The sequence below is a fragment of the Enoplosus armatus genome, chromosome 17, assembly GCF_043641665.1.
Source record: "Enoplosus armatus isolate fEnoArm2 chromosome 17, fEnoArm2.hap1, whole genome shotgun sequence".
Taxonomy (NCBI): Eukaryota; Metazoa; Chordata; class Actinopteri; order Centrarchiformes; family Enoplosidae; genus Enoplosus; species Enoplosus armatus.
The window spans coordinates 493351-516568 of record NC_092196.1 but is presented as its reverse complement, the minus strand read 5'-3'; the positions used below and the strand labels follow the sequence as shown (position 1 = coordinate 516568).

The following is a 23218-nucleotide window of genomic DNA, read 5'->3' as shown; positions in this document are numbered from 1 at the left end:
AGCGTGCTGACTTTAAGAATCTTCCCTACTTGTTTCAGCTGAGTGTTAAACGGCCTTAACATTATCCCATAAATGTCACGTTTGGCTACAAGTTCTGTTGATTTTTAACTTTTTTTTTTTTTTTTTTACAAATTTTGGCGTCTTAATGAGTAAGAGTTAGCAGAAGTCAGCCGGCAGCCGCAAACGTGTTGGATTATGGAAAGAATCCCTACAGATAGACCTTTTTTGGAGAGAGTGAAATGAATGTTTCATCATTTTGATGTAGTGACTCAAAATGTTGACTTCTCATAGTTTTGACTCACCATCTAAAACTTATGACTTGGTGTCATAATTTTGATTTACAGAGTGCAAAGCTCAGCTTACCATGTCATAACTTTGACATAGGAATTCACTATACTCTTGATCATTTTGACCTACTATTTTCTATTTCTAGCATTCCTACCATCTCAACCATCCTTTTTCTTTTCCTGGCAGAAAAGGGCTTCAATAAAATAGAACATTTCCTCATTGGAAGAGTACACCAGACGTCTACCCTATAGTCAGAGCAGAAGATGCAGTGTTTTATTAGAAAAAGAGTTTATACAAGACTGATATCCACAGTCACATCGCTGTACAAAACATAAAACCATGATGTCCCAATCCTGGGAACAATCACTCATTCCACCTACATATTAAAAATAACAGCATTTCATATCAAACTCAAAAAATTCAAGAATTTTAACATTTTCACCTCTACTTTGTTATGCAGTGGCTCTTCAGTGCAAAGACAACATAACCAACCAATTGTCATATCCCTTGGCTGTCATATGCAACATCAAAGGTGTACAAAGTCACTGTTCGGTCCATTTTAAACGATCAGCCTTGGTTCCAGCAGGGAGTCCCACCGTTCCGTCACCTGTGGGAGGAAAGTGAAGACGTTACTTTTGATTGTCCTTACTATCTGTCTATCTGCACTGTACATGCTGACGATACAAGTCTCTTTTACATACTCTTAATGTAATCATTAGACCATTCCGCATCTCTCAAAGACCTCGGGGGTTACTTGCACCCCATTTTAGAAGAAAAGCTAAATATTTTTGGAAATACTTATTTGCTTTCTTTCTGAGAGTGAGATGAGAAGATCAATGTCAATTTCACATCTGTGCATTAAATACAGGACATGGTTAACCTAGCTTAGCATAAAGACTGAAAGCAGGGGAAAACGGCTAGCCTGGCTTAATCAAAAGTTCAAAAATGCACCTCTAAAGCTCACTAATAAAACACGCATCATGTTTATTTAACCCTTAATTGAACCGAAATTTAAAAGCTAGAATTTGGGGTTTTCGGTGGAGTTAAGTGCTTTGACTTTTACTTGGCCGGGCACATGTGCACAGCCTCTTGGAATCAGATTGTTACAGTGAGGTTGCAACAGTTATGCCATTGTGCCCATACAGAAACCAAAACTGACCGCATCACTGATTCCACACGTGGTATGGCTGCAGACACTGCACAGAAGTGCTGGGTGGATAGATTGACGGTTGTTCGTCAAAAAATAGTTCCGACATATTAACTTCCCCGAAAACCACAAATTGTTGTTTTAACCTTTCTGTGTACAGGTAAAACAAACAAGCTGCAACATGTACAAATAGCAAGTTTCATAGGTGTATTTTTTAACTGTGGACAGAGCCAGGCTCACCGTTTCCTCCTGCTTCCAGTCTTTATGCTAAGCTAGGCTAACCACGTCCTGACTCCAGCCCCATACTTAACACGCATGACAATGAGATTGATATTGATCCTTTCATGTCACTCTTGGAAGGAAAACAAATGAGCGGATTTCCCATGAATTGAACTACTTCTTTAAGAAGTTCTGTTCATGAGATGCATGCTAAGGCTTACCCGAGAGCCTCTGGATACCGCGTACTCCACTCTCTCCGAGCCGTCCGGGTTCTGATAGACCAGGTCAAACTTGCCAGGCTCGACAGGAGCTGAGGGGGAAGCAGCGAGTTATGAGTAATCACAAATGTGTGGAACATCGTGGAAAATACTGTGCAATCTGCTCTGTTCCTGCTACGTAAATTTCATTTAAAACGGTCCATGACTTCTGCTCAGAGTGTCTATAATAACCAAAGGAAAGCCAATCTTTTGCATTTTGATGTCTTAACTCTGAACTAGGCATTTTAAAATGTGATTAATATTGTTTGTGGTGAAATGACCCCTACCTTGAAAGGCATTAAGTAGTTCCAGCTCAACCTGTTTGGTGGTTGGGTCAAAGCTCACCATCTTTCCCTCCTGAAAACATACAGCAACGCGGTTGTCGGTTAGGACTTCATTACGACGCTCTCCCCAAGGTCCTCCCCAGTAACATGAGATCAACAGTCAACATGACATTTTAGATCACTGAACTTTTCGCACTCACCCTATATTCTGATACCTCCGGTGTATAATTCTCAGTTAGCTCCAGCAACTGCGAACACACACACACACACACACACACACACAGGAGTGTTAGGATATTAAGCTTACAACTAGACTCAAAGTTGCTTTCACAAAAGATTGTGCACTGAATGATTTAATACAACTGCTTTTCCTTAATTGGTGGCAGACCTGTTAATGGAAGACAGATCATAAACATGGTTGATTACTGTGGCATAAAAAGCTACTGGTAATTAGGGCTGCATCAAACGATTTATTTTATTTTATTTTATTATTATTAACAGCGTTGATTAAGACCCAGTCACAGCGGAAAGTGGTGGCAGCCAAAATTCAGCCGCGTTTCTCTGGAAAACATTTGGGCCAGGGCTACAAAGCTAAACAGGTCAAGCAATAGGCACGCAGTGTCAAAAACTGAGCAGATACACTGTAGCTAATGAGACGAGGCTAAGCTCACCTTGAAGGCGATCCTCTGCCCCACCTGTGGAGGGGCAGCTAACAGGGGCATGGAGCTGTAGTCCTGTTTGGGAGCACTTTCTGCTCCGTTCTACATGCAGGCACACATACAAGAACACAAGAGGTTACCCATGCCCTTTCAGACACAGTATTTCATAATGGACAGACAATACAATGGCCATGTTTCCATGCATACAACAGATGTAATTGTGCTGCCAATAAGTTGATAATAGGACAGAGGCAAGATTTATGTAAACGCCATTCTCAGATTTCATTAACGTGACCGACTGTTCACTAAAACCCTCCTCCGAACGTCCAATCATAGCTTAGCAACCGTAACTCGGCGCGGCAGCCCTGTTAAGCCACTTGAAAGCGGTGTAGCTGAGGGTGTAGTAAGAGCAACACATAAAGAGTTTGGAGGGTGGTGTCTTCTTAGTCTTTAAAGAACCAAAAAGTGTAAGTAATGGATTAAACAATAGGTTTGTCTGCCTGAACATAAGCTGCAAACGCTAGCATGTCCAGCTAACCAGCTGACTACCTACAGTAGTAACTTAAAGCCAGTGTTACATCCGAGGCTAACAACAATTTCTTACGCCATCATTTTGTTACGTTCAAAAAAGGCTAGCTGGGACAGCTTCAGCACCATAACATGTATGTAACCATCAAGTGCATATTCAAGATCCTTTTACAGAGTTCACATTTTAAAACAAGTCACCGGAAAAACTTTAGAAAGCCAGCCGTAGACAGCGTTTTCAAGCAAATCATGGCGCCAACTAGCTTAATTAGCCAGCTAGCCACAGCTGATGAAACCTTCACACTTGTCAATTCACCCAGAATCGATAGTCCTAGGCTAGAAATGAGAAGCCTGCTTTTGTCATACCCAAGCGTAGTGACTAAGGGGGGGAGACTTAGGGAACAGTCAATTATAACATCTCTCCAGACTAGTCTCAGTTTAATTTAATTCCATAAATTCATGACAATTGTTGTCCTACCAAAGGGACACACAGATATACCCCTTTTCCACCAACAAGGAACCGGTTCCGTTCGGAGCATTTCAACCAAAAATAAGTTGGTTCAGAAGGCCCAGCTGGAACCAAAAAACAGCAGGTTTTCCTTGACCTGAAGTGAAAACCATCTGTGGGCATGTCATATTCTACAAGGTGGAAAGAGAGGACGGAGAAGGTAACAGTGACGATTCGGTCATCTAAAACTTCTGCCGTGCATTGCGCAACCTGTTCCGTTGATGTTCCATCCTCGATTACAATGGTTCTGCTCAAAACTGGTGGAAATGCAGGCTGGTTCGCTAGATATCACCAGGGTCCAAGAATCCTGGACAGAACCGGTTCAAGAACCAGAGATAATTTGGTGGAAAAAGGCTAATAGAATACCTTGAACTTTAAGAAGCAGTTAGCATCAGAACTAAGCATTGGTGTTGTCTACAGTAGCTACATTCATTTCTAGTGATGAAACCACAGACATATAGGTGCAGACAGACCTGGAGGACCACCGACATGTTGGTCAGTGAATCAGTCTGGAAGGACGGCTCCTCGGCTCCAATGTGGCTGAACTCAAAGCTGCTGCTGTGCCCTCCGATGGCCCCTCTACCCGCACCCCTTCCCCACTCTCCAGGACCACCACGCCTGTTTTTCCCCAGGCCGCGGCCTCTCCAAGACGACTGACTTCCCACGCCATGGCCCAGCTGCTGCAATGGCCGTCGGATGACGAGCTTGATCTCCTCCTCACTGTCTGAGTTACAAGGCTCCGCGGTTTTGTCACGAGGAGGCAGCGTGACGCCCACAGCCTGTCTCTGTGCACAGTTCGTGGACTGCTGGGCCTGCTGAGGTTCTGAGTTATCACTTATTCTTCCTTTGGGGGTTGTGGTGGAGGTTTTTTGGTGGGTTTTTACCCCGGTGGCCTCATCAGCAGAGGAGGAGGCCGTTTCTGAAGAGGATGACGAAGGAGGGTGTGATTTTGTCTGGGTGGGTTTGGTGGGTGGAGGCACCTGGGAAGCAGCAGGGGTGGAGGAGAGGGTTTTGGGTGCTGGCTTTTGGGCAGCTGCTTTTTTGGGGGCTTCTTCCTCCTCGCTACTGCTGCTACTGGAATCTGAGGAGGAGACATTCTGTGTTTTTGCCCGTGCCACTGGGGGCTTCTTGGTGCTTTTGACTGGCTGGTCGACACTAGCTGGGATTTTTTTTGTTGAAGCTTTGGGGGTGACAGTAGGGCCATTTTCCACAGCCTCCTTCCTTTTCTTCTTCTCTGGGCGCTTTCCTTGTGACTTCTTGTTCCTCTCATCCCCTGAGGCCTGCTTGGCGCCCCTCTCCGGGCTCCCTGGGCTCTTCTCGATCCTCTTTTTCCTCTTTTTCTTCTTCAATTCCACACCCACTCCATTGCTCCCTGGCCCATCCTCCTCTGCGGGTCTCTGTCGCTTTCTGCAGTTTCCCTTCGCTGTATCTGGACAGCCGCCGTCCCCATTCACCTGGGCCAGACAATCCACCTTCACCCTGGCAAGTTGAGAATGAAGGTGAACAACTTTGGAGCATTTGGAAACGCAGCTTTAAAATGTACTTTTGTGGCACCTTGCCCAGAGGCAGGCGAATATATGCCAACGTCAGAGTTGACTCTTGACCCAGGAAGCAGTATTTGAAAGAAAATCTTACCTTGAGGCTGACTTACTAGCTTTTTCCAGAGCTTTGGGGGGGTCACATGATAGCTGAGCTACATACAAATGGAAACTGACCACGAAAAGTAACCAAAAGCCCTAGAAAAAGCGCGTAAGTGGACTTCTTTTGAATTATGACCTCTTTTGTCAAAAATACCAGATGTTATCAAGTTTAAAGGACAAACAAAAAAGGCGAGAAATATGAATGCACAGAGTTAGCTGTGCAATATCTAGCCTTGAACTGTAAGTAGCTCTGTGTTGACGTAGCTTCTTTAAACTAACCCTGTAGATTCCCCCTTTATTTGGGGAATTTGCACCATGAGAGCACCCCATCCAGTGTAAACTAAAGTTAAAAGGGTCTTGAACCTAGGTTTTGACACAGGTACCTTACGCAAGGCATACATGACCCGGCTCTGTGTTTCCTGACAGAATTGGCAAGTATTAGGGAACCCTGGGAAATCCAGCTTCCTCTCCAACGTCTTTATGTTATCATTTTTGCCTCCAGCTACAGCTACAGTTACAGCGCAGCAAAGGTCGCGCGGTAACCCGACATTACAACCGACAACGCGACTACCAACAAAAGCACGCGCACCTGACGCTGTCGTTATCCCGCACCACGTACACGCTCTCCGTGTGCGGCAGGTAGCAGTCCTCCACGAAGAGGTTGAGGATGCTCCCGCGGCCGAACTCAAACTTCTCCCTGATGGTACTCTCCAGGTCCGCCACCACGCGACACGTGTTCAGGTCCACGAGCAGCCAGCACATGCGGCAGTCGATGACAGCCGGCGGCGGATAGTCAAAGTATAAGCGCACGCGGATAAAGTTGTTACTGTGGGTAGCCATGACGGCTACTACACCAAACCTCACGCTCGTTTTAGTATTTCCGGTCGGAGTTTTCAGGATAAGAGTGTCAGGATCCCATACCCACCCATAAGACCACGAGAACTGCGGGGAATCTGAACCAAAAGCAGTTTATTAACATCTCTTTAACATTTGCTAACTTGATGGCCCGGAGGATAGTGAGAAAGTTGTGACCCTTACCCGTGACTGACTAACATGGTTAACTGCACTTTTGTAAATCTTAGATCTTTTGTAAAATATTTGATCAGCAATAATAACAAAAATCATAATAATATGATGGTGGGCGTTTTAGGATAAAACACATTCCGTAAAAGCCATCGTTCAGTGCTGCTCAAATTCAGATTCCACTTTATGCAGAAAAAGTAAATGATGGCTATTAAAATGCCATGTTGTGAAGTATGACTGAATTTGAGGCTTCATTTTTGTAATACATACATTCATAAAATAGTACAGTTATTAATCGGTGGTCAACGGTTTTGACGGCTTAAATCAAATCCATTTTTCCCCCCATTTTTTTTTATCCTTCCGGGCTTTTACTGTGAAGGGCCAAATGTTTAACCGGACGTCAGCTTTGCAGCGCCCTCTCTCAAGCCCACTCCTTCCCAACACTGCCCCCTGTCGGCGCGGAGGCGGCTAGCATGAGCCACTGTCCCCACGCAGCGGGGTCCTCTCAACCTCTGCGGAGAGAAGAAGGAGCAAAGGTTACTACAGCACGCTGGATGCGCTGAATCAGGGGAATTGTAGTTCATTAGCTTGCCTTCAAAAGTATTTTGTTGGTAGCTAGCTTGGGAAGAAAATCCAGAACGTAACTAAGCGAACCTCTCCCTTACAAATTATTGCTTGTAAATAGTTTACTGACATAGCGTAAGAGGACATTTGCAGAGCCCATGAACTGTTGTTGAATCTCAAGAATTGTGTCCCCTCAAGTTGACTGGGTATGACGCACTAAACTGAGCAAAAACTTCACCAAACTCCGCCAATGGTTTGAATTCACACTTTATTTATGTACTAATGTGTGTGCTTAAATCGACCTTTTCTATTATATAGGTTTTGTATTATACGTCCTAGCTCGTTTCCCCCCCACGTACCCCTTTCCTGACACATTGCAAAGTACATTTAGAAACAGTCACGTAGGAAAAAAACACGTCGACGGTCAGCTGACCGCTGGGTGTGGTCATGTGACTTCTTGCCGCAATAAATGCGTAAGGAGCGGCGCGGTTCCGTCCACAAAAACTCACGTTTCAGCAATGGGCCTGGCGGGAGCAACCTCCAGCGTGTTGTTCTTCCTCGCCGTCGTCGCCAGCAAAGGTATGACCGATGGCCTCTGTGTTGCCGGTGCTTAAATGTCACGTTTTGTAGCCAGCTTTAGGTTAAGCAAATCGAAAGAAACCTTGACAGTGCTGTTCATTTGAATCGCTCCTTGCGCCTCCGTTGGTTCAACGGCCTACTTTTATGAGAATCGGCCTTGTAAGTAAGTTAAAACTAATTGGAACCCCGTTGCAGGGCTCCCCAGTCCGCTGGCAGGCGGGGAGACCTGGAACTACGTGGAGGTGAGGGACGGGGCCCACATGTTCTGGTGGCTGTACTATGCCGACAACCAGTCCGCGGAGTACGGGGACCTGCCTCTGGTCATGTGGCTGCAGGTAGGACACGACCAGGACCGCCCTTTTCCCCCCTGCTGACTTCAGTGCATCCTGCATTTGTCTTATCTTTCTGAGTGTCCCCCCCCCCCCCCCCCCAAACTCCCCAGGTGTCCATGCGTTTATTAGTCATGGGGAGCACTACTCAGCCATTGGAAACAGTTGTATCATGTGTTTTGGTTTCTTTTTTTTTTTTGTCTGTTTGTCACATGACCCCCCCCCTACTTTTGTAGAAGTGCAATACTAAAACGCCACCTAAAGCAGGCTCTCAGTCGCTGCACATTGACTTTCATATTGTAGAAATATGACAAACGCCACAGAGGTCAGGGAAAACTATGGTCTGCCACCCATGGTTGGCAGTGCGCACACACACACACACACACACACACACACACACACACACACACACACACACACACACACACACAGCATTTGTAGCAAGTAGCCGGTTCGACTCACCTGATAACTAAAAAAAGCATTTGGTGGTGTGACTGAATGAGTAAACCGCAGTGTTGCTTCCATTTTCAACTGCGGAAGAGGAACAAACTAAGGAAGGAATGATGGCGGCCGTCTTGGTAAAAGATTAGCTACATAATTGCGGTGGACGATGTCGTATGTTCCCAGCACATGCAGAGTTTTGGTGATCGGACTGCTCGGAATCTGCTGTCGGGACCGTCCGTCTGCAGACGTGAATAAAACCACAAGAACTACTCCCTTGTTGCCAGTCTTCTGTTTTTCCTGAAATTCCCACGACAATGGCTCCTTTTGGCTTTTTTGCTGTATTAAAACGGCACCTCTGTGCCTCTGTTTCAGGGTGGACCGGGAGGATCAGGAACTGGCTTTGGGAACTTTGAGGAGATTGGACCTTTGGACAGGAACCTAGAGCCCAGAAAGACGAGCTGGGTAAGATGGTTGCATTTATTTTTTTTTATTTTTTAGCACTGCAGAGCTAAAAAAAAAAAAAACTGTTATAACTATACTATAAGAAGTTGGGACCGTGACCTTGAAACAGACTATTCCTTAGGATGCACTTGTATTGTAACAATGTTTTCGATAAAGTGTGTTTATGCAGGTTAACATGCTGATTTTATATTTTGTGTGTGTTGGCTCTTTCAGGTCCAGGCAGCCAGCGTGTTGTTTGTCGACAACCCCGTGGGCACTGGCTTTAGCTACGCTGACAGGCCAGATGGCTACGCCACCAACGTGGCCACCGTGGCCTCGGACATGCTGGTGCTGCTCGAGCACTTCTTCGCCGAGAGGGCCGAGTTCCAGGTACGCCGGCTGGGTGGCCTTATTATCTGGTCACACACACACACACACAGCTGGATCGTTTGTCATTTGATTCTAGTGCATAAGCGTGTTCTTGGTTGAACACGTAATTTAAACCAACTGTAGGCTGGGTTCAGGCATCTTCAGTGTTGAGTGAAATTGGCATCAAACATCTGATTGCTGTTTTGGACACACACAAAAAAAAGGTCAAGAATGAACTTTTACGCTATGGTTTCTTGTGGAAAATCACCCCCCCCCCCCCAAAAAAAAAGTCTGTCATACCACGATATGTCTTACAGCGCACATGCCAATGGTACATTTGAACTGTTGATTCTCTTGCAGAGCGTCCCCTTCTACATCTTCTCTGAGTCGTATGGGGGGAAGATGGCGGCCGCGATCTCCATGGAACTCACAAAGGTGAGTTCACTGCCGCTCTCGGAAACGGCAGTGAGTGTTACTTTTCTTTTACAACGTCCCCATCAGGTCCACGCGAGCTCACTGACACTGGACAGTCCCCACGTCAAAGGACTGAAAGAACAGTTTAAGGGCTTGCTTACACATTTTTTTTCAGGAGTAGTGTAAGTAAGATGTTTCTGGTTGTAATTTGGTATGCTATGCTCACGGTTCCCATTGAAAGTGTCAATATAGACCTACCACCTCACCTCAAGGAGAAACCGTCTACTTGTAACGTCTTTGTAACTTGTCTCTTGTCTGTCCAGGCCGTAGCAAAAGGGACGGTGAAATGCAACTTTGCTGGTGTGGCACTTGGGGACTCATGGATTTCCCCACTGGGTCAGTATTACAAAATTCCATTTATTCCAATGGTAAGGCCCTCAAACTATGTGTACTTGTATCACACTTCTCATTTAAAAGTATAGGCTGTGGGAATTGGTGACACATTGTGCTGCTTTCAGGGTGGGGGGGGGGGCTGCTTTGCCATAGTTGTTGGATATGGAGTAGATGCTACAGACACTACGATTGGGTAGACTTAACACATTCTTGTGTGTAAAATGTACTGTGAAAATTAAAATGGGTCCAATTTAATGAAATATACCAAGGAAGCCCAGTTTTTCTGGTGTAATAGAAATAATAAACTTCTACATTTAAACTTAAGAAGGTAAGAATTGAAATTCTCTGAGCTTGCCGTATTATAATGATTTTTCCCAGACAACGCTAACAATAATGTGTATAGAGGTGTGTGATATTTGGCTCTAGCTTAAGAATTTTAAAAGGCCACATTTTTGAAGGGAGTTCAATGAATCTCCACTGTTTTATAGTTATTATCTTTTTTTTATTTTTTAACAGCCAATCACAGGTCAACAGGAAGAAAGTTAAATACGCTGCATTGATCAGAGCATCTTTATGTAAAATCTTTACGTTTTCGGTTGGGATAAATGACCAAACTGCTCACCATCTGCTTCATCCACAGACTCTGTCATGACCTGGGGGCCGTACCTCTACACTACCGTAAGTTGCACAAAAAAAAAACAATGGGCAAATGTTGCTATTTAAAAAAAATAAATAAATAAATAAAAAAATGTGGTGAAAATCGTTTTTTTGGCATCTGTATCTGACTGCACAGTCCCTGCTGGATGATTACGGCCTGGCGGACGTCAGCAGTGCGGCGGAGGCGGTGAAGAAGGCCGTGGAGCAGCAGCAGTTCGCGAAAGCCACAGAGCTGTGGTCCATGGCTGAGACTGTGGTGGAGCAGGTTGGTACAACACACGTCACTGCAGTCATATATACAGGCAGCTATTTATAGTGTATCACTAAATCTGAGGGATTAAACGTTCTAATGTGCTGTATATGGTAAAATTGGCGGATGTGTGCTGTAAATTCTCAGTAGTGGCTGGGTCCTTGATTTACATCAACTGCAGAGGGGGAGGCCTTTATTTGGGACAGGCCTTTTTATTTCTAATTTCCCCCGTTTATAACTTCATTTTATTTTGGGAAGAAGTCTCCCTGTTTTCTGTTGTCCCTAATATAATGTACATTAACTGTACAACAGTCATGTCTTACTGAGAGTCTGCTTTTCACAGAAATACTGTCTTTATTTGCTAATTATGTCCAGTTGCTTCCATTTTCACATTTCTCATTAAAAGTCTTCCAGCAGCTCAAAGGACGTAATGTTTATTGCTTTCTTGCCACGAATTAGATGAGAAGATCAATACCACTCATGTCTGGACGGCAAGTACGACGCTACAGTCAGCAGCCTGTTAGCATAGCTTAGCACAAAGACTGGAGGCAGGGGGGAAAATGGCTAGCCTGGTTAGTTTTTAGACTTCCGTTTTTGTACAAATCCACAAATGAGATATAATGTTAATTGTTGAGCTTAAGAGGCATTTGCAGGTGGGTTTTCCCTTTTTTTGGACAGAGCCAGGCTAGCTGTTTCCAGTCTTTATGCTAAGCCAAGCTTGGCGTCTTCTGGCTCCAGCTTCATATTTACTGTACAGACATGAGAGTGGTATCAATTTTCTCATCTTCCAAAAAGGCGAAAAAGTGTATTTCCCAAAAATGTCAAATGATCCCTTTTTAACATAAGCTTTATAATAAATATTGTGATATTTTGATATTGACTGAGAGCTCTGGAAGTCATTTTGTCTATCGCTTTTTATTGAAGTGTAATTTCCTTTGCAGCTTTCCGTCATTAAAACCATGTTTGCATGCAGGGATCATGTGGTTTTTCTCCTTTTTTCTTTTGGTTTTCATGTCAGAACACCAATGGAGTCAACTTCTACAACATCCTCACCCAGGATCCGGACGACAAAGTCACCTCTTCAGCAGGAGAGGACTTCATCTGTAAGATAAGATGCCGTGCCAAGTGATCACATTCACTCAGCCATTTAAAAAATAAATGCTCATTGGGTTTGGCGACATGGCATGAATGTGTTCAATTCCGTAAGTCTAAATGTAAATTTACTTGAACAATTTTATTTTAATTGTATGAACTCTTCCTGCCAGCTCTGCAGACGCGCCGCCATATTCGACCCCTCCACAGCCAATCACTGAGCGAGCTGATGAATGGGCCAATCAGGAAGAGGCTGGGCATCATCCCCCAGAACGTCACCTGGGGAGGTGCTGTGTTTTTAAGAAATCCTTCAGTTCTGTTTTTCCTCCTTTTTTTTTAATTTTATTTTTTATATTATAAATGGTTTTTCCCTCTCCTGTCTCTGCTGCGTCCAGGCCAGGCAGAGGAAGTGTTCAGCTACATGGCAGGAGACTTTATGAGGCCAGTGGTGGATATAGTGGACCAGCTGCTGGCCGCCGGGATCAACGTCACGGTCTACAATGGCCAGCTGGATCTCATCGTGGACACCATGGGTAACTTGACTCTGAGCCCTGCTTTCTGGTCAGCTCCAGCAGCTGTGGCGTCTGGCCCAGGAATCGGTGCCACTGTGGTCTCAACGTGTCCAGATACTGGATTTGCTATGAAAAGGAGGGGCGCTACATGACTCGCCTCTACCTCTCTCTCGCAGGTCAGGAGCTGTGGGTGAAGCAGCTGAAGTGGGACGGGCTCTCTGGATTTAACAAACTGAGGTGGACCGCCCTGGATGACCCCACCTCCCCGGGCATTACTGGAGCGTTCTGCAAGACTTACAAGAACTTTGCCTTCTATTGGATCCTCAAAGCCGGTCACATGGTAAGACACTGACTGAAACTATGTCGTTGGTAATATTGCTGCAATGTAGAATCACAGATACAACACAACTTATGTGTGCATGTATATCACCCCAATTTGTTATTTATATGCTGGTCTTTGTTGTATCCTGATGCTAATGCTAACTAGCCACCAGTCTCCAAGAATTAGACAATTAAAGGTCCCATATCATGCTCATTTCCAGCTCTGTTTTTATTCTGGGACTCCACTAGAGCCCAGCATTTCCTGATTTTTATAGTGTTGGTGATGTCATTGGCTGACATCATTGGGTCAACCCAAATGGAGGGGTTCTCTTTTCTGTAAGGTTTTTCTTTTGTTTCTCTTACACAGTCGAAAGTAATGCGTTAGGAATTATTTACTATTCAAAGAGCCATTAGGTAGGGTTAATGAGCTGAGGTGCAAGCTCGTGAATGGTGTTTTGATTTTCTGTTTAAGTTTACGGTGTAGTTCACCCACTTTTTTTGTTTTGGTACTGTCTGAAGCAGTCTTTGTGTTAATGGAACACCCTATAAAAAGTTGTGCTGTTAGTTTGAGTTTCAATGAGCTCCTTTTCTTTTGTGTTTTTTTTGAGTTGCATGTAAATGGAGAGCACGGTAAACAAAACAAAAAAAATCACCTCTGGGAACTCCTCATGTCATGCTGAGTCTGCCTACCTACCACCTCCCGAGCCAAACTACCTCACAGGCATAATGATGCAATAAATCAATGGAATGAACCATTATTTAGTAACTACTCGGCTCATTAAAACTTTTAACTTAAAACTCTACAGCATTAGTTCTACATTTTTCAAAAGTAGAATTATTCCAACATACAAATGTCAAAACTTGGTTTTGTTTTGTTTTTTCCTGTTGTCACAGATTCCCTCAGACCAGGGACCTATGGCTTTGCAGATGATGAAGATGATCACCCAGCAGGACTGATCCACCCACTCTGGTGCCAGCTGGAAGGGCTCTGACAATCGCTTATTTTTTTATTTTATATTTCTCCAAACCAAATCAAGACACTCTTTGATTACTGCAATGACCTGTGTAAATTTCAGCCGTAAACAACAACAATAAAGACTTCTCTTCTCTTTTTGTAAACGCTGTCTTGGCTTCTTCTTGGTTAATGGGAATGTCATTAGGTTTGCAGGTATTTGGTCATAAACTGAAGTATTGGACAGATTGACGTTGACCTGATGGTGTCTCCTTGTCAAGGCATCCCCAACGTTTTTAGCCTCGCCAGCAGCATGGCCTCGAGGGACGGCAATGCCTATCGGTCGCTCCACCACTTCAGTCCAGACTAACTGTTGAATGCATTGCCGTTATACCTTCATGGTTTACAGACTATGAACCCAAATAATGTCGGTGACACCCTGACTTAATATTTTTACATTTTAGGCTTTCGGTGTAATATCTTGACTGTTTGTTGGATCGCCGTGAAATTTCATGACATGTAATCCCTTAACTTGCCATTTAGCCATAGCCTCAGCTGTACTTTGGTTCAGTGCTATTTAGCAAATGTTAACATGCTAACGTGCTAAAACGAAGATGGCGGATGTGGTAAACATTATATCTGCTAAACATTAGCATGTTTGCATTGTCATTGTGTGCATGTTAGCTTGCTGATGTTAGCATTTAGCTCAACTCTCCGCTAAGTAGAGCCTGCAGATTCTGGATATAGTCACAAGTCATCTTCTGGGAATCCTGAATATCTGTACGGAGACTTTTTACTCAGAACCAAAAATGCCTACCTCATGGTGGGACTGTAAGTCATTAGGAGTCCAGAACAACCCCCTACCAACCTGCATGGTTAGATAGACATACCAGTCAGAGCGTACATGTAGCTAACGTACAGTTTATCAAGCACATTTGGGGATCGAAAAGGTTAATACGGCATCAGAAATAAACCAAATCCACGTATAATGATTTGAATGAGAAGAAAGAAACTATATATATTGTATATTTGGTTAAGTAAATTATGTTAATTGCATTTTTGTACTGTGTGTATATATAAGTGATTGCTAAATTGGAATGTTCTACATTTTGGGAGATATGAATACTAGAAAACAGGAGGAGACTGCTAGCCCGGCTGTCCAATAGTAACAAAATCAGCTGAGCAGTGCGTCTAAAGCGCCCTTTACTCATTATATCTCATTTGTTTAATCAAATCAATACAGAGTGCAAAGGAAGCTGGAACTGGAAGCCGTCTTTTTTGTTACCTTTGCACAGAGCCAAGCTAGCTGTTTCCTCTGTTGCCCATATTTATGCTAAGCTAATCCAACCAGCTGCTGGGTGTAGCTTCACATTTACTGTGCAGACATGAGAGTGGTATCAATCTTCTCATCTAACTCTTGATAAGAAAGTTGACAGTTGTGCGTTTCCCAAAACGTTGACTGTTCTTTTAAAAGATCCACTTACTGTTTTTTTCCGTGGAGCTTTTAACCACATCACAAGTGCTTCAGCGCCGGACGGAGTTTTTCCCGGCTGTCATGGAGACGGATGCGTTTACATGCGAGCTCTGTAGCGGTTATGATTTCGCCTATAGCCCCCGGTGAAAACCGTGTGATATGGTTGAAAGCTCGAGAAAAAGCAACCAAATGGACATTGAGGTTTGGTTTTTTTTGTTTTTTTTTAATCAAAGGAAAATTTAGGATTGGTTAAAGCAGGTGAAATAAAGCAAGACGGAATGATACAAGCTGATTAGCGCCACGTTCATGATGTTGGTCAATAGCTCCACTTTTAACCCGCCCCCCACAAATCTAAGATTTAATGACATTTAGATACAAAAGTAGCCAACCAGACAGTTAGGGCTAGACAGTTACGTACACTAGTCAACAGCCGGAGTCTAGGGTCTCTACAACGGTCTCTTTACAATTTTTAAAGCAAAAAGGCCATTCAAGTGCGCCAACTTGGGAACGTTGGATTTTCCATCAGAGCCATGATTGCAGCACCATTTATCAAAGAGTCCAGGAGAAGCAGCCTGATAACAGTTGTGTAAAGTCATTGTGTTAAGTCCTCTGTGTAGCTGAGGCTCCTTCTCCCCCAGTGGCTCTCTGGGACCAGGAAGCCCTTCCTGATCACCGGCTCCACCACCAGCTCCAGCAGGCCAGGTGGTTCCGGCACTGCTAGCTCCGTCACTCGAAAAAGGTTAGAATACGCCCGGCCCACCAGAGCCAGCTGACCTGAACGGATTCGGGGGTCGGGCCCTCTCAACCGCCGCCAGTACACCCTGAAGTGACGCACGATCTCGGTTGGGTAGTCCCAGCGCAGCGTGGCGTTGAGGTGCAGGCAGGGAGAGGTGGACTCAGGCGAGGTACCGGCACCGCGCAGCCACACCACATCATAAATGCACAAGCCCTGGACCAGCTCAGCAGGAACCTGCAGACTGGCTACATCCAAGAGCTAGCAGAGAGAAAAGGGGACAAGAACAAGTAAAGTTGGAGTATCAGTTGAAAGGAGTTGAAGTGTCAGTTGAAGTGGAAGTCTTATAGGATAGGAGTTCCACTTCAAGTGAATGTCAGCTGAAGTGACGGCTTGGAAGAGCTGGAGAATTTTTGTCGGTGTTCAAAAGGTGAAGATCTCAGACATGAAAGGGTTTGAAGTGTCAAGAGAACAGCTGAAAAAGTTGTTCATTTTTATTGATCAAAAAGGTGAACAAGCTTTTCTCTGGGTCGCTACCAACGTACAGTATGGAGAACACATTGAGCACAACTGGCTCCCACCGCCTCACCATGATTTCTCCCACCCTGCAGCTGAAAGGCGTGTCCTGGGGGTCTCCATCCCGCCGGATGCTGATACTGACTTCTCTAAGAGCACAGCCACGGAGCTCCAGCTGCGAGCACCTGCGCAGAGGGAATGGAGAGACAACAAATTTAGACAACTTGATAATGGAGTCCATTAGCATAGCTGTTACTTGGCTAATTAAGAGTGCCTCACCTGACGGTCCAGCCGTCTGGACTCCAGTTGCCACACAGCTGAGAGAACTGGCTCACCAAGTGGTGGCCCTCGGCCAGTACCACAGGAGACACATGGGTGACTGCAGAAAAACATGCAGTTAATGCTTGGCAATAACTGCGCTACCAAGACATCAAGATACAAATTGGAAGAGCGCCTTTACAACCGATAAACACTGGGGTGAAGACTCAGCGATTCCAAGTCTAAAATGCTTCTGTTGTGTTGTTCACACACACACACACACACACACACACACACACTTACGCATTGGGATTCCTGAATTTTTAATAAATACAGCAGAACAACTTACAGGCTGCAGAGTGACTTTAAAGTGCGTAGCGCAGAAAGCCGCCGTTAAGAAGCTTTTAACAGCGTGTGTGTGCACACGGGCTCTTGAGTGCTGCCTTAGAGAATGCGTGTTAAAAATTAAAGAGCGCTTCGTAGAAAAACCTTATGAGATTGACGGTCAGTGGGAAACGTGGGCCCCGGACCGCTCCTGAATTCCATATGGTAACTACGAGAGAAAGTAGTTCTCATGTGAGACCCTGCAGAGGATCCGCGGGCATGGATTGTGAGGAACTCACGTTTGACATCCTGGACGCCCATGTGCGTGCAAAGACTGGCGTCTGCTGTCTTCAGCTCCAGGGAAACCGCGATCCCGGCAGACGGCTTGTAGACCAGGGTCAGCAGAGTCTTGGATGCCAGGGGTACATGGAGGGAGAAGATCCTGAGAGATACAGAGCAGACACAACAGAACTGTGAGACTGGAGTGTTTGGGGAGGCACCGGTGGCAAGATGTGAGCAGGAAACACACACACATGCACACACGCACACACACTTGGCACAAACTGGAGACGTGCGAGTCGCGGGGATGAGTCCGTCCAGCAGCAGCGAGCAGCCTCCGTTCCAGGCGTCCTCGGGGCAGCCGCGGCTCCTCAGCCAGCCCTGGTCCTCCAGCTCCGTGTGGTAGTACAGGGGCTGGATCTCCTGGGCCGTCAGGTTGAACCAGCTCCTCTCCGCCTCACGCTGCGCTCACACACGGGACAAGGCAGCAGTTATCGAGCCAACAAACAAAAGCACATCTCACTAAGCAAATTACTTTGGAGTTAACCACGTGTGTGTGTGTGTGTGTGTGTGTGTGTGTGTGTGTGTGTGTGTGTGTGATACTGTGGGCCATGGCCATGTAGGGATTCATAGACAAGAAATAAAATGCTATAATCCACTCCATTTTACAGGAAGCCAGTGCAGAGATGTGAGGACTGGTGTGATGTGATCAGTGTCAGAGCTACAAATGTAGCTGAGGAGGAGGGGGCTTTCCATTGCATCACGCAGTCTTCCTCAGCAGGTTTTAAGCCAACATGGATGAGGAGCGCTCAGTAAAAAGTGGGGGGACACGGTTTTTGTCAAATACCGCTTTGTCTGACTGTCTTATGTAGGACTAATCTACCGTGTATTCCAGGTCAATTCAGACCTCGCAGCAAATGTCCAGAATAATGCTTAAAACGATAAAAAATAAACTATTTGAATGAAGCACTCTTCAACCAGTAGGTGGATTTAAATGGGCGTCACAAAATGAAGGCTTAAATGTGGTCAAAGCAGGAACACTCATATATCTATATAAACAGTACTGCAGGTCCACCTCCTTTAGTACCTGTCCTCTCCAGTAGACGGCCTTCCCGAAGCCCTGGCAGAAGGAGGAGATGAAGGGGAGGGGCGAGGCCGGCCGGTGGACGTACAGGTGGTCTGACAGGAGAGCCCAGAACCTGCAGACAAGACCAGGGCTCTGTTTAAAAACACATCTCCGTCTCGATCTACTACATCTGCCTCCGCTAAGGTTTTGCGCCTCATAATTAGGTCGGTGTTAGCATTGCGTTGATCTCACTTGTCCTGGTTCTGGCGAAATTTGGTCTTATCGTGGTGGGTCTCGTACACCCAGCCCGGAGCGAAGATGGCCGCGGAGAAGTTGTGCTTCCGGATGATTTCCAGCGCCTGCAGACGAGCAAAACAAGACGGCGCACACTGTCAGTCACCTGACGGCGATTATTGATAAACACACACGTAATATTCAGAAAAAAAACGTACATTTGCGAGAAAAACTTGGATATTCTCTGAGATTAAAGTATATATAAAATATATAATACAATATTCAGAGAAAACACTCAGAAGTTCTGAGATTAAAGTCATAAATCTGTGAGTAAAAGTCATACGGTTAGGAAATAGCACGCTAAGGTAGCTAATAAATTTGCTTAATCTCAAGAGAATTTCAGAGTTTTTTCTCGTAAATCTACGACTTTAATCTCGGAAAATTACCCCCCCACGGCACACACAACTCCACAGGGCGTACCTTATTTGTTTCGAACATTCCTCCCACCACCTTGCCTCGGGCGAACACGTCCACCCCGATGTAGACGTCAGCCTGGCGACCTTGAACCCCACTGTAGTCCCCCATCCACTCCAGGTTCTGCTCTGTCCAGTTGTAGTTGGCGAAGAAACCGTCACAAGCATCGAAAAACGTCCTGTTAAGGAGAGACAGGGATAAGAGGGCCGCTGAGGAGCTGACAAATTGCTAATAACCACCTTGGTTGTCTAAATGTGTTCACATTGATACTAATTCTAAAGTCCTCAAACCAGAAAGCGTCTCTACCTGTTTGACTGGTTGAGCTCATTTTGCCACTGAAGCCGCCCGCTCTCGATCACGCTGTCGTACCACAGGACCAGGCTGCCGGGCACCCGCTCGTGCATCTGGTCCGTCACGTAGCGCAGGAACAGGGGCGCGTTCCTCACCGCAACCTCCTGTAAGCAGAGGGCAGCTCACACAACCTGTCTGCTGCTAACCCTGCAAAAGCGCAGTGCAGTTCTGCAGGTCTTTCGGTCATGAACTTTGACCCGATGATGGCGCCGGGTGGAACGTCAGAGGATCACAACAATTATTTCAATCAGGAGCTCTCATCCTCTGGGGACCATGAATATTCGTACAAAATGTAAAAAGTACATCTGGATGGTCTGGGATCTGCTTAACTGACTGCACACAATATGACCTCGTTTAACTCCAATTATACTGATGCGCTGCAGTAAAACGTATTTAAATTATTTTATTTAATTACCCCCCCCCCCCCAAAGGAAGAAGTGGATGAAAATTTTAGGTATTCAGACTTCTGACGGTATTAAGTAAGATGTTGATGTCTAAATTATAAGTCAAAATACAAGATACTGAGACAAGGCTGTCTCAACTTCAAACTGTACGTATCACTCAAGTAAAGTAAGATTTTGACTTACTACCTCGTCCAAATCATGACTAAGTATGTCGTCTTCACTGACTTCATGGGAACTGTGGCGATGGCCAGTCCACAAGCCTTACTCACACTGAGGGTGTTCTCTATGTTAATGAGCCAGCCGTCGAAGCCATAACAGTGGCTGATCTGGACCAGCTTGTCGGCCACCGCCCGGTACGACTCCTCGTCTTTCAGGAAGGCCTCGCACGTCGCGGCCCCGTCGGTCCACTCTGTGATGACTGTCCCTGGAAGGCAGGCCAATCAAGAGCAGGGGATGTTACACTCGGGACGGGAACTGATTCCAAAAGCTATTTCACATCCTCACGCCCCAGTGTCTAAAATGTGAAACGCCACTGTCGTGTTTGGCCTTCTCTCTCACCGAGAACGACGACTCCGTGTTTGTGCGCGGCACTGGTCCACACGGTGGGGGGGACAGTCACCATGGTGTGCGTGAAGTAGTTGAAAATATCGATGTACTGCCAGTGGTAGAAGGCGTACGGGGCCTCCGCCTGCGTCCCCTGGACGAACCTCGACCACAGGAGAGAACGCACGACACACATGTGACTGGGGTGGGGTGCAAGATGGACAACATGGAGAGGAAGATGGGAGGAGGGAGAGAAAGAACCAGACTTCTGGACCCAAACTATGGAAGCCTTGAAGCAGAATCAGTCTGTGAAATGAAAGCCTGAACCGCCAATCAGGAGCCGCAACAGAAAAGGCCGTCCCATTCCCACAAACTACAGTATTTACAGTACAGGGGTTAATATTCAGAGAAAGAAAACTCAGAATTACCGAGATGTGGTTCCTTGACATACACACACACACACACAAAAAAACACTACTTCCAAGATTAAAGTTGTAAATTTACAAGAAAGAAACTCGGAAGAATCAAGTTTGGCGGACAAAACCTCAGGAAAAGCAACAGAGGAGTGATCCCTCCCCCAGGATGGACAGACATGCAATAGATGCCGGGTGTGCAGAATAGCCCCAAGATAAGATACAATGCCCAATAGTGCCCCAACATCCTGAAATGTCCTCCTGGAAGGTGGTTTTGGGGCTCAGAGAGTGTGCAGGAGACTCACTAGACCAGAAAACACACCTCTGGGTGTTGCAGCATCCATACCTGTCATCCAGGTAGCCGCCCATCATGTCATGAGACACCAAGGTCCGACGTGGACAACTGGCCAGAGCGGGCTCCCGAGGTGCCAGCGGGACGGCAGCCGCGAAGGGGCTCGCCTCGCTCCGCTTCCACGACAACAGCTCCTCCAGCGTCCGAAGGCCACCGCTGATGGGTTCGGTGGTGTCGGCGTCGTAATGCTTGTCTGAGAGGGAGAGGAGAATGACAGTGTCAGGTTCTCGCGGTTTGATCTCCGGACGCCAAGATGACGACAACGTCGCCGCGAAGTCCCCTGACCTGGTAGCGGCGAGGGCACGTACTTGACGACTTCGTGGACGCTGCCTGAATCCATCGGCTGATCCAAGCAAGACTCCAACCTGGTGAAAGCACAAGGCGACAAGGTGAGACTCCACATGGGAGCCCGAGTAGTAAAACACATTTCCTGACTTGTCAAAAAAATGTTTCTACCACAGAGGCAGGCCTTGCAACAGTCACCTTAAACTATTCACCAGTCCCCAATGGCAATTTAATTATTAAAAATTGTGTTTTCATTACTTTTATCATCTTTACTTGTCACAGAGAGCACTAATCAGTCCATGAAACAACACTATTATAATGCCCTCTGTGGCCTTGTCAAGTCAGAGGAAATAACCCTGATGATGTCACAGTGATGTCATCGGGGTTGTCTCATCTTCGGCAGGGAGATGTCAAATGTACAGAGCACAGAGCCTGTGTGAAGCCGTCTGAAAGACGAGGCCGTTCCGCAGGCAGGGGAGGTCCGGGCGGAGAGACGCGGCCGAGTTGCTTCATGGGAAACGTAGGCTCGGGGGCTTTTGGAGCTCGGCCCATGCTGCAGATACTAACGGTCTCTGCCGCTTTTGTTTTAGACGTTGTAAATTCCCCCAGCAACTAAATTCCATTCGCTTAAGAATTTTGGTACCAATCTCTAACAAGATACATCTCATGAACGCTTTGCTAAGTCGTATATTATGACTCTTTAGCTTTACAGACGAGTTATTACCCAGAAAATAGAAACTTATAGGTTGGGAATAAATTAAAAAAAACACAACTCAGCTTTATTCTCACGATTTGAAGAGTAATACGTGATAACTGGCGCCTTTCTGTTTGGTGAAATCAACTTTGCAACTTTGTTCATGATCATTTAGTCTCTCCTCTCCTCTTTTATTTTGGCAGGTCGCAGTTGAGTTAGCAACTCACTAACTAGCTACCCCTGACGATGACTTGGGCTAGGGAACTATTTTCGGCACGTAATGAATACATCCACTTTGGCGCAATTGGAGCGCAGGGAACCACAGTGCCATTTAAGACCGTGAACGTAACTGGGGAGCGTTCTCCTGAGCGCGGTGACGTGAAGTTACCGGCTGCCTTCAGTTTTGTCCCTCTTCCCGCCGGCATTATCGCTGTCCTCTCCGTCCTCTCGCTTCCTCCGCAGGGGAGCCTTGTCTCCGTCCGCAGGCATTGCCATTGCGTTGACTTTGGCTATGAAATCATTGAAGAAACAACTTGTACTAAGGAGGAAACAGAAAGGCGTGTTCCGCCAGCGAAAGCACTTCCGACCCTAGTCCTTCAGAATAAGAGCGCCGTTTCCGCACATTCAAATGACGAAAAAATGTATTTTAATTTTGCATGTGAGATACGTTGTTACATCATGTAAAATGCCGTACTCCAATAACTACATTATAACTCACATTTTTTACGTAACGTATTGTGTGTCTGTTTAAATATACAGCTAAGGATGGAGTTGAGTTTTTACCACGTTATATTGCAGAACTGCAACAATATAGAGAGAAATAGATTACATTTTTAACTCTATTAAGAGGCTGTTTATTTCTATTGTTCATTCGGGCATCCGTGTAGTTCAGTGTCCATGTGAGGGTGGACTGAGGCCAGCTGGACAAAGGAACCTAGCCATTGTTATTGT

The 23218-nt window shown here is 45.7% G+C and overlaps 3 protein-coding genes across 3 annotated transcripts; 1 reads left to right on the top strand and 2 right to left on the bottom strand.

Moving 5' to 3' along the window:
- Positions 1 to 545: 545 nt before the first annotated feature.
- Positions 546 to 6385, bottom strand: coil (coilin p80). Its single transcript, XM_070922541.1, has 7 exons — positions 6117 to 6385; positions 4361 to 5366; positions 2867 to 2956; positions 2396 to 2443; positions 2199 to 2268; positions 1876 to 1964; positions 546 to 895 (listed from the first exon to the last, which is right to left on the bottom strand). The coding sequence occupies exons 1-7, from the start codon at positions 6365 to 6367 to the stop codon at positions 848 to 850; spliced, it is 1602 nt and encodes a 533-aa protein (XP_070778642.1). The 5' UTR covers positions 6368 to 6385; the 3' UTR covers positions 546 to 847.
- Positions 6386 to 7603: 1218 nt separating this feature from the next.
- scpep1 (serine carboxypeptidase 1) lies at positions 7604 to 14034 on the top strand. Its single transcript, XM_070922536.1, has 13 exons — positions 7604 to 7693; positions 7889 to 8028; positions 8839 to 8928; positions 9142 to 9297; positions 9637 to 9711; positions 10014 to 10086; positions 10724 to 10761; positions 10877 to 11005; positions 12009 to 12093; positions 12256 to 12369; positions 12478 to 12615; positions 12771 to 12934; positions 13810 to 14034. The coding sequence occupies exons 1-13, from the start codon at positions 7633 to 7635 to the stop codon at positions 13870 to 13872; spliced, it is 1326 nt and encodes a 441-aa protein (XP_070778637.1). The 5' UTR covers positions 7604 to 7632; the 3' UTR covers positions 13873 to 14034.
- Positions 14035 to 15591: 1557 nt separating this feature from the next.
- Positions 15592 to 22762, bottom strand: engase (endo-beta-N-acetylglucosaminidase). Its single transcript, XM_070922522.1, has 14 exons — positions 22656 to 22762; positions 21574 to 21653; positions 21283 to 21481; positions 20539 to 20687; positions 20250 to 20404; positions 19532 to 19680; positions 19232 to 19403; positions 18770 to 18876; positions 18539 to 18650; positions 17726 to 17913; positions 17472 to 17614; positions 16870 to 16969; positions 16664 to 16775; positions 15592 to 16335 (listed from the first exon to the last, which is right to left on the bottom strand). Exons 1-14 carry the CDS (start codon positions 22760 to 22762, stop codon positions 15934 to 15936), a joined length of 2175 nt encoding a protein of 724 aa, XP_070778623.1. The 3' UTR covers positions 15592 to 15933.
- Between the last annotated feature and the right edge of the window lie 456 nt (positions 22763 to 23218).